The 15,552-nt window shown below is 33.0% G+C and overlaps 1 protein-coding gene across 50 annotated transcripts in view; it reads right to left on the reverse strand.

Annotated features, from left to right (window-relative positions):
* Positions 1-43: 43 nt before the first annotated feature.
* Dscam1 (Down syndrome cell adhesion molecule 1) overlaps positions 44-15,552 on the reverse strand; it is a 61,349-nt gene continuing 45,840 nt past the window's right edge. For 41 of the 50 annotated variants that reach the window (XM_085203701.1, XM_085203681.1, XM_085203696.1 and 38 more), the window contains 16 exons: positions 15,082-15,191; positions 14,208-14,367; positions 13,849-14,000; positions 13,196-13,278; positions 12,774-12,950; positions 12,340-12,404; positions 11,866-11,967; positions 10,918-11,115; positions 9,856-10,032; positions 7,107-7,205; positions 5,985-6,163; positions 5,591-5,704; positions 4,926-5,064; positions 4,426-4,572; positions 3,250-3,310; positions 44-1,833 (listed from right to left, as the gene is read on the reverse strand). In XM_085203701.1, coding sequence (XP_085059827.1) covers positions 1,755-1,833; positions 3,250-3,310; positions 4,426-4,572; positions 4,926-5,064; positions 5,591-5,704; positions 5,985-6,163; positions 7,107-7,205; positions 9,856-10,032; positions 10,918-11,115; positions 11,866-11,967; positions 12,340-12,404; positions 12,774-12,950; positions 13,196-13,278; positions 13,849-14,000; positions 14,208-14,367; positions 15,082-15,191 — 2,042 coding nt within the window. In that variant the 3' untranslated portion in view covers positions 44-1,754. Of the gene's footprint in view, positions 1,834-2,548; positions 2,565-3,249; positions 3,311-4,425; positions 4,573-4,925; positions 5,065-5,590; positions 5,705-5,984; positions 6,164-7,106; positions 7,206-9,855; positions 10,033-10,917; positions 11,116-11,160; positions 11,338-11,865; positions 11,968-12,339; positions 12,405-12,773; positions 12,951-13,195; positions 13,279-13,848; positions 14,001-14,207; positions 14,368-15,081; positions 15,192-15,552 lie in introns of all 50 variants that reach the window. The other 9 variants (XM_085203718.1, XM_085203719.1, XM_085203724.1 and 6 more) reach the window with 3 other exon arrangements.

Genomic DNA, 15,552 nt, shown 5'->3' on the forward strand with positions numbered 1-15,552 from the left:
TATACCTTATGATAAGGGCGGTGTGGTCGTAATAAAAGAGGAATTCGTAGTTGAAATATGAGTAATTTATTCAACACAATTCAAACACTTTGGTACAAACAGTTATTTGCAATTAGCGATGCGATCAATTTGCGTTTATGTAAAAAATTATGAAATAAGCCGCAAACAACACTCGATAGAAGCGAAAACCTTTAAAATATTAGAAAAAAATTAAAAAAATATTTTAGAGTTGCCGCATTAAACGCTTACAATATAAAATTTAATTGCCGAAAAAGGTTATATTATTATAATTTTGAATATTATTATTTAAAATTTCATTATTAGAACTTTAACTACAATTTTAAAATCCAAAATTTCTAATTGGAAGTTTATCAAGAAGAGATCGGTTACTAGGAAGTCGCGAAAACCTATCTACAAACTACTTGCGAAGCTTGCCACGATGCCACAACATGAAATAAGATTTCTAAAGTGACACGCTCGTGTCTTACATCTAACAATTGAATATTACATAATATGTACGTAGAGAATAGATTACGAATTAAAATGCACCTTAATATATTATAGGGTAACGTTATTTAGTATAAAATGTTTTTCGAATTCCATATTGTATTGTAATAGGGGAGCTCGATGACCGCAGTTCTCAATACTCGGCTGTGAAATCATGATTATACTATTGTTTATACGAAGTGTTACTTCAGGTAGTAACTTAGTGTTATTTAAATAACGTACGGTCTTACACAACTAGCTACAGATTACATATTTATTCAAAAAGTTGATTAATCTATAAGTAGCCTTAAACCTAATGCTTATCTAACAAGTAAAGTAAACGCAATGAAAACATCAAAAACAATACACGATACAAATAATGACGTGGTTATATAACATAAATGGTAAAAAGCATCACGAAACTGTTAACATTAAAAGGAAGCATCGTACCGACCTCGCGGTCGAGTGTCACTTAGAACTGATCGCCTTAAAAGTAAGCAAATATAAATAACGTTAATGTAGTTACACATAAAATAAAATGAGTAAAAAAAAATGAAAATATCACATTATTACATGTTGAGCTTAATTTAAATCGAAGTATCGATGAGTCCACCCCAGAGCCAGCACTAGTACATACGCGTCTCACTTTTTAAATTAAGCTAAACAAATAAGATCGAAATTAATTAAATGTTTTGGTCGATGTATTCGTCGATCATGGATAAGTACGCAAAGTCGGGTATTCGGTCGCTCTATTCGTATTAGATAATTTTTAATAACACGTCACTCCCCTAAAGGAAAATATATCATCTGAATTAACTACCACAACCATAATTTTCTGTTTGACATGGCAACACTACACAGTGACGCGGCGAGTACAACGGGAGGGCATAACACAACCTCCTACCCGACTTTGCAACTTACTGGCGAATTTAAAAAACAAATGACTCAATGGCACATGAATTGTGCTATAGTAAATTAAATCCAGCCAACGCATATAAAATGTCAAAATTAAATAAGCAATGACGACACACCCGTTGAAATGAAAATATCAAAAAGGAAAAAACATGTATCAGAACAACCACATTTTCGTTGACCATTTTCGCAACAAAATCGCGAAAGCAAAAGCCAAACTATTTAATTGTGCAATAATCGTAGTAGATCGGTAAAGCGGCGAGTAGTTCAACGGAATTGTGGTCGTTAAGGGGAGGTGGAGGGAGGTGTGGGGGAGTGTGTCTTGTATGTCGAATGGCGACAGTGTAGTTTACAGGTTACACTGCCACAGTATCGTAGGCTGTGAGTCCCCGCCCGTGGACTGCTTGCTGGGGGATTGGGGTGGTTGCTTCTGGTCTGTAACACCCAATGTTGGATTACCATTATGTCTAAACGTTATGAAATGTTATAATCAAATTTATCTAACACATGATATAGCAAATTTGTTGTTTAATTTGAAACAGATAACTGAAAAACGAATGGCAGGTCATTATTTGGACTTGATTAGTAAGGAACACACTTGGGATACAAAACGTGAGCGTTAATGAGAAGTGACCACTGACGTTTATTACAAGTGTCTATTGGTATTCTATACTATATAATGGTATATTGTAATATATAATGAAATTGAGCAATTAACAGATAGCTTGTGCGGCGCACAAAAATAAAATTATCGGTGTTTGATATTGCATAATAACTGACTGATTATATTTAAATAATATATAATATCAACTACATCGATAATTTTAGTTCATTTTAATGCGGGATCATCTAGATTTAAACTCATTTTCTAAGAAGCTTTCAATGTAGGTATAATAACTGAACAGTTCTGCAGTATATAGGTATATCGAAGTGATCTTATATTATAATATACATCAGGTGTAGGCATTACTATGGTTATATTTTTTTAAAAAATAAAATAAACATTTCGCTCTGAAATTTTATAACTCAGCAAAACAAAATTTTAGTGCAACGGTTTAACTGTTAGCCACATAAGGTTAATGATTAGGTACATAAAACATTTCAGGCAAAATTAAATAACATTCAGCAAATGATTATTGTCTTCACATACATTGACTTACTGTTTCCTGGAGACCATGGATGCAGAACATAGTACATGCTTAATATCGGCACTATCCAGAAAAATAACTATGACATGGTCGCAATGGAAGACTGCGGCTCACACAAGGTAACGGCAATTAGTTAATTTGTGTCAATTGTTAATTAAACAATGGTGGCCGTGAGTGCTTTAAATATACAATATAATTTAAGTTTTGTAATAGTGTCTATGAATTATATATAATGTGATGTTAAAGTTATTGACATGCGTTTATAAATATTACGAACACTAATAAACTTCGATTGGATTCCAGTGTTCAGCTTTCACGATTCTTATTAAAAATAAGTAAATTGATATATGTATATTTTAAAACTTATAATACGGCTTAACTCAGAGATTTCTAAATATATTATATTTGTATAATTTATTACGTTTGTATAAGTACTTATTTAATTACCTAAATAAATTTGATAAATCTAACTTCAGAAATGTTATAACATATTTTACTCATATTCATTAAAATAATCTACAATATTTATTATTGAGACTAACATATTAACTAAGTACACATGATATGATTGAAATGTAATTTGAGCAAGAAACCCTGAATTAATCGTAAAATGCACAACAATTAAATAAAATTCATATTATCTAAAAGTGTATGTATAAAATATGATTGTGTTCGTGTATTGAAATAGGCCTGGTAAACTAACCTGTCAATGAGTTTCCTCATTTCGTCGCTGTGCAAGCCGTCCTTGGCAGTGTGGGCTCTTACTGCAACAACAAGTCACGACGTGTCTACACTAGCCACGACACTCGACCCTGCCCACTACTCATTTCCTCGTTCAATGTCCACTAAGCACTCGCTTTTTGTTTACATTACTGTGTCAAATATTATAATATTTTTTTAAATGTAATAAATTTGTAAATATATATACTTTTTATTTGCCATTTCATCAACATTAATTATGTTAAAAATATTAGTTTAGTGGACATTGCTGAGGAGTCAAACACATGTACTAAATAATCTACATAATAATTTCAAATAGTAAGAATTTGTTAACACAATCACGTTCTAAGCGATGTTCAATTTCAACTTTAATAAAGAAAAATCTTATTTAAATAATCCTAATGGGTTATAAGTAAATTAAAGATGTTCTATTTTATAAGATCTTAATAATAATTTTTATCAAGATTATTTCTTTTAAATTTGTGTTTATACTGAAAATCTTTAATTTATAAAGGAAAATAAGAAGAAAAGAAACATTTAATAAGAGAAATTTTGAAATAAAAATTTAAGCCAATTGCCAGAACTTCTAAAAGCTTGGAACATTTTCATTTGTTATAACTTATAACGGAGATGCATGCTGTCAGTCACAGGTATTAATCATAAGAAAACAATTAGAAAAATATTGATTCAAAAATCGTTTTACCGTCTTCTGTTCAGTCAGCCACGAGCGCATGGACCAATTCCACAATTAATTTCAAATTAATACTTTTTACACAATTTATTATAATTATGATAGGTGGAGTCTTGACATGGGGGTGATGAACAGTTATTTATATAAGATTAAAGTTATTCTATAAAATAAGTTCCATTTAGGTAAAGATTTAACAAGACAAATAATACAGATTCATGAAATTTGATATATCTGCTCATTGTAATTTGATAACAACAAATGGTTTTGTTAATTTAGATAAAGGTATTAATTGTAACAATAACTAATAAATCCATGGGTTAAGCCCAGATTTCTTTTATTCTTAAGACGAAAAAAAGATAATGTTTTCTCTTTTGTATGAATTGTGGACTCGACTTGTATACTATAAAAAAGAATTAATACAAAAACTTTGAAAATGAATGATATTTCGATGTTTTAGCGTATTCTTACCGGGGTAGTTGCGGGGCTGGTCGCATTCGGCTTCGGAGATCTCGTTAGAGTCCTTGCTCTCGTTGAAGGAGGACGAGCAATTGTTGTCGGTGTTGTTGCGGGGGGGAGGTGGGGGAGGCTCGGGGGAGCTGCCACACTTGCGGGTACCTACATTAATTATATAGACAGGCTTAATTAAATTAATATACTTTTTAATATTTTTTTATAATTTTAAACAGTGATTTGCGAAACGTATTATTAGTTTGGTATACCTAGATAGGTACCAATGAGTAAATCATGTGTAGCAGGTAAATTACTATAAGACATTACAATTTACATGTTTTTTTACAGTTACATGTTTAATTACATGTTTACGTACAAAAAAACACGAATATTATTCGGCATTTGAAAACGTGAAAAACATATATGAACTATGGGCCCTGACCCATAGTTTTTTTTTACAAAAACACTACATTATTATTCATTGGTATTTGAAAATTTAAAAAATATACAAAAGATACCAATGCTAGGGCGGGATCCGTAGTGGTCGGAGTAGGGGGTGCCGTAGGCGCCGGTGTACTGCTCGTCCTCGGGCGCGCAGCACGCGGGCTCGTCGTACTCGGGGCCGCACGCGTACATCGGGCGGGAGTAGCGGGCGCGCTGCACACACAACAAATAAAGATTAAAATGTTATTTTAATGTATAATTTAGTTTTTTGTCAAGTAAACTAAATTATATTGAAAGGTAAGAAAATATTTTATTTTTATTTGTCATGCATTTTGGGAAAAAAACAGCATTTTTGAATTCTCAGAGTTAAAGTGTAAGATACATACATTAGCGCAGAACTTTATAACTCGATTTTCTAAAAATTTTAATTTTACCTTTACTTATATGTTAGGACATTTTTTTAAAGGATTACTGTTTTCTATTAGGTATTTTTCACTATAACAAAATATAAAAATGTTAAATTGAGATAGCTTAAGAATAAAACAATGACAGAATGTTACTTCATAATATAAAATGAATTTAAAAAATCATATCACTTTTTTCAATTTTTTGTCAAGTTTTCAAAACGGAAAACAGCATCCGCCAGGATATATCTTCATACAGTAATTAAAGATTTATTAGGAGTTAAGGAACGAATAGACACATTTCAAAGATAGGCGCAATATCCTATTGTACTCACGTATTGGTCCTCTTCAGCGCAGGTAGCGGGGTCGTCGTACTCGGGAGCAGTGGAGTAGATGGCGCTCTGTCCACCCTGAGAGTTCTTGCGTGCGTAGCGGCTGTTTGCTCGTGGCTATGATATAAATTAATACATTAACGTGAATTGTGACGTTAAAAAGAACGTCTGACAAAAGGTTGTGGATTTGTTCTCCACTCAAACGAATGATTATTATATATAAATTATTTTTATTCCCCACTTAAGATAAAGCCAAATAGCTAAGATAAGCCAAATACCTGTGGTCCCAAATACCCTACATTTTTATATAAAATGTGTAAACGTCGCAATAATCAAAAATTTAAAAAAATACGTAAATCTAGCAAAAAATAAGAGTAAATGTTAATTACTATCTTACCATGCTCTGAGATCCGGCGCGAGAATGAGCTGGGTGGTGGGGATGGGGGTGGGGGTGCGCGAGGGTGCCGGCGTGCGAGGGGTGGTGGTGGGGGAACGCGATCGCCTTGCTGGGGTCCATTTCTTCGCGGAAGCCAAGCAGGTGGAACGTAGCATAAGGGCAAATTTCATCTTCCATGCCTGAAAGTTGTAAATTATATATGTTAGGATAAAGATTTTCATGGATTACTACAAAGTTTGGGCAGTTAATTTTTTTATCACTCAAGATAGTAATAATAGGTAGAGTGTTTTCAATGTAAACAATAAGTATTAAATTTAACTTTTATAAATAGTATCTATCTAGAAATACAATATTTGTTAAAATGTATGATAACTTAATAATTATTATTAATTAGTCAAACCAAATTATTTTAAAAAAACTCTGTTACAAACTCAATGCATATTATAGCACACTTGACATTCTATACAATAGGTACATATAGTAATATATTTGATACATAGAGTTATCATAGTAAAATTATGTATTAACATAAAATAGTTAACATAATATGATAAATAAAATATAATAACAATAAATAACAAGCTTGTTAGGAATGAAATAAATATTAAATACCGTAAAAACATATCACACTTTTTTGTTTGTTGTTAACTACACTTACCAGTAAGTTGTGTTAGTAATTCACTCGTCACTCTTATAAATAAGTATATGTGAATATTTTAATACAAACAATAAATACATATAAAATTAGGTAATATAAGTATTCGGCAATAATCGTGGTTTATGGTTCGTATTTAATATTATAAGTAACTAAACATATTAGCATGTGAAAAATAAAAATTACTTTATAAAACTAATATTCATTCCGCAATTATTGCTGATAATATTTTGAGAAGAATAAAGCAAGCAATTTTAATTACGTATGTAGAAATGAGACGTTTTTTTAATGTAATTATTAATTTTCATATAAATATTTCATAAGGATCTCATAAAATATGATACAATCCACGATATCTATCGTTAGTTAGTACCAGGTTAATATTACTTTAAAAAGTAAGAACATGCAATAAAAAGAGAACACAGAAGAATAAAACCCAAAAAGTCTCATTTCTAAACTAAACTGACCTGTAGATATGGTGTCTCCGGAGCCGGTCCTGCGCATGCGCGTGCGCCGTACGCGCTCATAGTGGTGCCTTCGCGGGTCCCACGTGGAGTGCGCGCCCACTAAACCACACTACTGTACTGCGTTACATGCGCTAGGCTACCCTACCCACCGTCCTTCCCACTTGCCTACGGCTTACGGGTCGTTCATGTATTACGTAAGGCATGTTGTACCTAACAACGCGTAAGTTACGTGACCTTATTTTTCTTTTGTTAATTAAAATAGATAATTAAAATCTCACAAGTTACTAAGCCTTATCCTTTATGGAATACTGGGCATGACTCGGGTGTATTGCCCTTCCTTATTTTAGATGAAATTAAATGAAAATGACAGTATCAATTATAAAATTTTCTCTTGGTAAAAATTATCACTTGAGTGTTACTTTTTTTTACGTTAGGTTTTCTCCCCGTGTTACGGCTCCTACGAACTTTACGGCGCGCTACTTGAGGGGAAGAAGAGTAATTTTTCAAAAAAATACGTAATACTTGAATGGCCCTCCTATTATTTAATATCTCACTATCGGCTGTCTCAGCAATCAATAAAAAAGCTTCGATACATTAATTGTTTTAGGGTTTGTTTTATTATTATAAATTTTAAAATTAGAGCATGACGCATACGACATTCCATTGTTTACTTATATGTAACAGTTCTATTAGCCCAAGCATTTTGTACTAATAGTGAGATATTATTTGATAGGTATGTTGATTGCCATACACCAAATGAATGATTCAACAATTAAACATACCTGTATGTTTTGACGTATCCCATGTTTTAGTTTTTAATGACAAAAGAAATCGTACAGAAATAAAATATAAAAAAGTAAAAAAAGAAAAGTGGAATAAGCCAAAACATAAAAGCGACAATACTGACACCAAATGATTTAAAAGGAAATGTTAATATAACTTGAACCATAATGTTATGTAAGTAATTATCAAAAAAATATATAATAGTAGGGTACGAGGATTTTATTTTACAAGTCCAGTGAGATCAGTCGTGGCGCAGGGGCACGTTCGTGCGACTGCAAACGCGATATATTGTGGGTTCGATTCCCACTCGAGAAAATGAAATAATAAAAGTATATATTTATCATTTTCCTCGCTCTGATAACGAGGCAAAGCGTGGCTTTGAATTCCGCCACTCAATACGCAATGCCTCCAGAATTTGGCGGAAAGTGGGGGACGGAAGTGTCTTAAGGGATCGGAGTGTCTTAACACTAGGTAACAGAGAGAACCTGAGCTCTCTGCCAACCCTGCTATGTGCGGGGTACAGCGTGGAGTTACAAAAAAAGTTTAGTTTAAAATAATCTAAAAAAAATAATTAGGCAAAGCTGGGCATGATAATCGTGCACTATGTTAAAAATAAGGACAGCTAATCTACTTTTACATATCGTAATAAAGTCATTATAATATACTTTTACCTTAGGTGTTGAAGTTTTATACGACTAGGTAATCTAACCCACTTACAACTAAATATGGTTTCTTATTATTCTATCAAGGTTTTTTTAAATCAATAAGAGATATAGAAATAATACGAATATGTACGCCAAGTGTTGTATAAAACATAAGCAAATTGAAATAAATAAGGCAAAATATAATTCCTTTCTGTGATTAATTATTTGAATTAATTTAAAAAAAAACTATCAGTAACTATGAGTAGGTAATTATGAATAGATTATACCACGGTGAAGATAAACAATTAATAATAATATGATGATAAGTATTATGAAAAGAAATCGAAAAAACGCAATTATAATATACCTATCTATACTAATATAATAAAGCGGAAGAGTTTGTTTGTTTGTTTGTTTGTTTGTTTGTTTGTTTGTTTGAACGCTAAGATCTCTGGATCTACTGGTCCGATTTTCATTGTTTTTGTTTTGTATGTAAGCTGCATTCTTCAGAAGTGCTATAGGCTATATAACATTACATTACACATATATACTAATATATTTTAAAGTACATTCTAATTTGACATGCAATTTATTCTGCCATGTTAATAACAACCGTCGTTGCTACGCGACCGCTACCGCGACGTTTTGATATTCATCCTTATGAAAATAAATATAATAGTCACTTTTAGCATTTTATCTAGATTGAAATTATAGTTTACTGTATAACATTCTAATAAATAATTAAGGAGATGTCACTGATTCGAAATGACCTAGCCTTCAGGCGGCATAGTATGAGTATGACCGACGCGAACGGGCAGATAACGTTGACGGTTTTATAAATTTTCATACATTTTCGAACTTTGCTGTTTATAATTAATTTAAACTACACTTTGGTTCTCTTCTTATTTTATTTGATATTGCCCGCTAAAATTATCCTACTTAATAGAGAGAAATGTTTAGTTATTTCGTAGAGTCGATATCTATGTACCTAAACTTTAGGTACTTTTTCTAATATTAAGAATACCTATCCATTAGTTACTTTTAATCCTTTTGTTGGTTCATTTCAATAACTCAAATATTTTTTTCTAATAATGTGTATCTACTTATTATTCTTTTGATTATATAAGCTTATATTTTCTTACTAATTCTATTGAAAATTGAAAATAATTTCATGAATATATTTAATAAATATTCTTATAGTTGAAGCAGGCGTAGCCGCGTCCGGGTCCACTAGTGTAAAATATACCCTATGCCTACTCAACTTTATGCGTAATAAACAAAAGAAAACAAATAGATATTAGATATTACAGAAATACACTCACTGATAACGGCCTGTCGCTTAACGCGGTCGCAAGTGTTGTAGTTGGAGCCGGGCACGGGGGGCAGCTTGCGGTTGGGGGGCGCGATGTAGCCGAGCTCGTCGCGCAGGCCTCCGCGCTTGTCCAGGGTGCCGCCCGCTCCGCCCATCGGGGCTCCGGACGTGTTGTACACGGCGTCATCTAGATCATGTTACAAATACATCGTTAAAACACTAGGAAGATAGGAAGATATGAATATAGGAAGATGCATTACGATTCTGATTAAAAAAAAAACCTTCCGATTCCCTTTAACTTTTCTTTTTTCATAATGTTAGAAATTGAGTAACATTTGAAATTTTCACGAATATAATATACCTATGTAGGTAACTCTTTTGTACAATCGTGTACTGTCATTGACATGCACACTTTTAAATGTTAATACAACATTAGATAAGATTGTAATTTATTTTAAAAATTGTTTCGAATAAATCTAGAATGGATAAAATTTGATAATAAGTGATTAAGTGCTTAATTTCTATTATGCACCAACTATACAAAGTAATAGTAAAATTCAAATATTGATATATTATAGGAGATTACTAGCAACAACATAAAAAATATGAAAATGATGCATGTATAGGACATATTGATTACATGCTTATAATGGTTACACCTAAATGATTAGCGTATGCGGAAAAAGAGTAAACATTAAACGAAATTAAGCTCTATCGCCATTCAATGGTTACATTATGGAATAAGCTTTTCTAGATACATTAAGATGACAAATGGGTTAAAAAAATATATGTAAAAATGTTTGTTGTTACCTGATTGAAGTATATGTATATTTTTTCAAAATAGTTGACTAATTTATTTGGAGGGCGAAGATTTCCCAATGTATAATATCAAAATAATGGAGAAATTCAAATTGCTGTTAGGTTAGCCTTATTCAAAAAGACTAACTGCCTATCCAATCGATAAATAAGTATGATATCTATTACTTTTATTAAAATATGGTTGAATATTTAATTATAGTAAAAAGTAAATGTTTCGACAAAATAATAAAGAAAGCGGTCATGCTATACATACAGTACGCGTCCTTCTGACCTCGCAGGCGATGGGGGGTGTTGCGGCGAGCGAGAGTAAGGCAGATAACCACCATGCCAACTATGAACACCACAATTGTGGCCAAGATAGGCACTAAGACTTCCGGCTCCAGCCACGCCTTCACCCATGGAGGCAGCTCCTTATCTCCCTCGGCGCCGCCAGGCAACGGTGCAATGGTTCCTGTACGACACGTTACAAATAATATAACCTAGATGGGTCATGTACCTTTATGGTGTTGATCCCGAGCTCCACGCACTACGCACACGACAACGATCGCGATGATTATAACCAAAATGGCGGCTACGACCGGGACGATCAAATTCAAGTGGGACAGAATGATCTTGAGCGTTTGTTCGGGCGTGAGCGCTCCGTCGCCGACCTCTCGCGCGGGGGCGATGGTACCTGAAATGCGAGCCTTCAATTATTACACGGAAATTACGATTTATGTTACAATTTTAGAATGATGTAATGAGGCATTGCATTTCAGGTACCTTCTTTTCTTTTTTTTTTTAGCTTCACGCTGTAGGTGATCCGCAAAAAGCCAGGTAGCCATGTCTGGAGGTGGAACTCAACATCAAGTTTTGTTTTCATACAAAAGCAAGGATATGAAAATGATAAATTCTCCCGAGTGGCAATAGAACCCACAACCGTCGCGTTTACAGTCAGACGACACGACGGCCTCAAACCTTTTTATGTTATTGTAATTGTAATAAACACAAAAAGAAATATTTAATTGATTTTTTTATTTAAAATTAAAGATATAGCTTTTCAGTTCGAATTAAAATTATCTGAGTATATATCATGTTTATAAATATGACTGTCATAAATCTCTTAATAATTAAAAATATGCTACTAGCATTTACATAAGATGAAATTAAAAGTAATTTTTGATTTAGTTTCATTTCAATTTAAATATAATAGTTAACGTACCTCCAGTCATAGTGAGGGTGGCGAATTCGTATTCAGCGACGTTAAATCCAGCATTGTTGTGAGCGGTGATCCTCAACACGTACCAGGTAGCAGGGTCCAAGTCTATAATATATTATTTTACTTAGTCAAAAAGTAAAGGTCAATGAGCATGATTATTTATAATATTTAATTATCATTAACTTTGTGAATGATGGAATTTAACACCGTTTTACAAAAGCTGGCAAATAAATAAATTCTTTCATAACCATCGTGTTCACCATACTGTGAATGTGCGATGTCTAGCTGTGACACAATAATAGCCTGAATGTGAGTTAATAGTAAATAATTATTTAGATGCGCACACAATGCCCTCCAGAATTTGGCGGAAAACGGGCAAGGAAATGTCTTAACACTAGGTTCCCTTTGTCTACCCTGCTGTTTGGGTGAAGCTGATTTTTGATTTATTTTCTTTATTTCAAATAAAAAATTACCCACCAAGTACAACAAAGTTTCCACCGGGTTTAACAGCATTAGAGATTTGGTTCCATTCAGCAGCTCCCCTACAAATAAAATAATATTTTACTTTCAAAATGCAGGTTACAAAGTAATTCATCGATTTACAACATGTTTTAAATATCGAATATAAAAAAAACACACACATTTAATGTAACTCTAAACTAAATAGATTATATTTACCATATCATATAGATTTTTCTGCAAATTGAAAAAGACAAGTCAAATGCAAATACATTCTAAACGCTATACAAATGTTCACCTGCGGCTTCGTTTCGGTAGTTAAATGGAAGTAGCCAAGAGTTGTGAACACATTCTATAGTCTGTAGTAGTCCAAATAACTCTGAACGCAAGTACAGTGGGTTATATCGAAACAAAAAATAAATTAATAAAAATAAATGGGACATGATACATACTTCTTCTTGTTCTCAACGACAAAGTGGCTCATAGGGCAGCCGCCGTCCAGCCATTGTTTGAGATGTAGAGTGACAGATGAGGAGCCAACTTCAATGAAGTCCGCAGCGCGAGGTACGGGAGGCTTGGAGCCGCGGGTGCGGGCGATGACCACGTCGGAAGCTTCACCAGTGCCGATACTGTAAATGCATATATACAGATTGAAGTCTATACTCTACGTCTTTCCTATACTAAATACGCAAAGTGTCGAAATTTGGACGGGAAGTGGGCAACAGAGTAACACACACAATGCCTCGAGAATTCGTCGAAAAGTAGGAAACGCTAGTATCATAAAGGGAACAGAGTGTCTGCTGTGCGCGCGATACAGCGAGAAGTTAAAAAATAAAAATAGAAAAGATGTGTATAAAATCTAAATTATGCTCACCCATTGTAAGCCGTAACATAGAGTTGATATCTGGACCCACAGAACAGGTTTTCAAGAGTGTATGTATCAGTGTTGCTTGGAATCTGAAAATATAAAAACGTAAACGCAATTGTTAATAAATATAGAATTTAATTGTGTATTTTGTATATAATGTAAAAAAGAAATAATTTAAATTGATTTAATCAAAGCGTAATCGGGCCATACGTATTTAAGAGCGTTTGATGCTTGTGGGTGCTATATTTTATATACTTTTAACTATTACTTCACACTAAGGATAGAAAAATAGTTGTTGAAAACTTATAAAAAATATACGTAGCGGGATTCGAACCCACTCTCCTTGTAAACCGTCTAAGCGCTCTGACAACTATATGTTAATCAAGTAATATCGAAATTTTTAAACGAGTGTTATTTATATCGCTATCGTCAGAGACGCGTGGGAGGATTAGGTATATTATTATTATTATTATGTTACTGTTTTTCTTGTTTGGTTAGACAAAGTGATAAGTCACAGCACAACTTATCGTGAAACACTTTTATATAATTGGATAATAGAGATAAATCGTCAAATTTTCAAAGTCTAAAGTTAAATTTGGAGCAGAATGGAAAAAAGACGAGTAATTAGAGTAATTTTAAGTTTAATGAATGTAATTTACCTGAACAGTTTCCCAGTCTCCAAATTCCTGTTTGTAATGTATGGTGTAGCCGGCGGCGGGTGATTGCTCAGCGTCGACGGAGGGCTTCAGGCGGAGAGTGAGCGAAGATACGGAGGACGACGCGATGTTCAGTTGAGGAGGGAATGGGGGCGCTATAAAGAATATAATAATTAATTAAAATAAACAATATTTATATACATTATTAAAGAATTAAAACGATTTAAATTTTATAATAAATTAAAGATTCATCATCAACAGCCATCTAAAGATTTTATTAAAGAATTAAAAAGAATTACCTACCTAAAAGTAAGGACCACGAGTCTGTAGTGTACAAAAAATAAATAAATAAAAAATCTCACCCAATACAGAAAGTGTATGAGTGACGGTATCAGTTCCAAACTGGTTGTCAACATGGCAGGAGTATTCGCCGGCGTCTTCTCTCGCTACACCCGCGATCTGGAGGGAGCCTTCGGGCAGCTGACGTACGCGTTCCGACGCTTCAAGAGGCTGGCCTTTTACCTAAACGAATAATAATGTTGGTTTAAAATCTTCATGAGTCCTCGTAATAAATATGTAAAATAATGGTATGGGTTTTGGGATAAGGAAATTGCCCATATCTCGTACCATAGGTACACTATTATCCAAAATAATGTTTTTTTATGTGTTTACTATTACTTTTTAAGCCATATTTTTACGGCATTAAAAAGAGTACAATAAATTATGACCAATTTACAAATTGCAAAAATAGCGTTCTGTTTATAACTGATACTTACTTTCATAAATTCTCTTCATAAATTCTCTCAAAAACCCTCTAATTTCCCAAGAGCATAATAATTATAATGTAAAATAGTTAAAATAAATGCTATTAAACCCTGTATTTTCTTTATCTAATTATAAAAAAGACAATGCCTATTTTATCAGAAACTCAAAATAGCATAACGGAACATCGCCATCAACATCCAACGGATTCGATTTCCACTTGGGGCAATAAAATATTTAATGATCGCTCTGGTAGCAAGGCAAAGCGCGGCGTTTTGAGTTCCGCTCAGTCAATACGCAATGCCTCAAAAACTCGTAAGAAATTGAAAACGGAAATGTTTAAACACTAGGTTCCCAGGTTTCCTCACACATACAGCATGACGCTAAAAAAGAAATAAAAGATTAGGCGTCTCTGCCGCTGCCTTTAGTTAAAAGTAAAAAAAATAAATAAATACAAGCAGGATGATATACTACCTTCCAAATAATATTAGGTGGGGGAACACCAACGGCGAGGCAGGGCAATTTAACATCTTCCTTGTAGGTAGCAGTGAATGATTCATCAAAGGAAGCAATCTTTGCGGGCACTGAAAATATATTTTGATTGTAGTATTACTTTTTTAATTACTTATTTGAAAGTACTAGATAGGATATGTCCTATCAAATATTTGCATAATGTATTGCATTATGTAAATATCAGATAATTTTAATAAAATATTAAGATTACGTATATTTTTTAGGTATGGCTATTTTCACTGGTTTTTTCTATTTACTTATTCCCGATTAGTATTCCCGTTGTGTAATAATATATGCAGTTTTTAAAAATGTTTGTAAAGGAAGCATAGACCAATCAATATTTTGAAATATTCGTTTTATGTTAAAGTAAAAAAATACTATTCTACATAATAAAATAAAATAAAAAACTATTCTACATAAATAATTAAAATT

The sequence above is a fragment of the Heliconius melpomene genome, chromosome 19, assembly GCF_056956725.1.
Source record: "Heliconius melpomene rosina isolate 202511_hmr_F chromosome 19, ASM5695672v1, whole genome shotgun sequence".
In the NCBI taxonomy this organism is placed as follows: Eukaryota; Metazoa; Arthropoda; class Insecta; order Lepidoptera; family Nymphalidae; genus Heliconius; species Heliconius melpomene.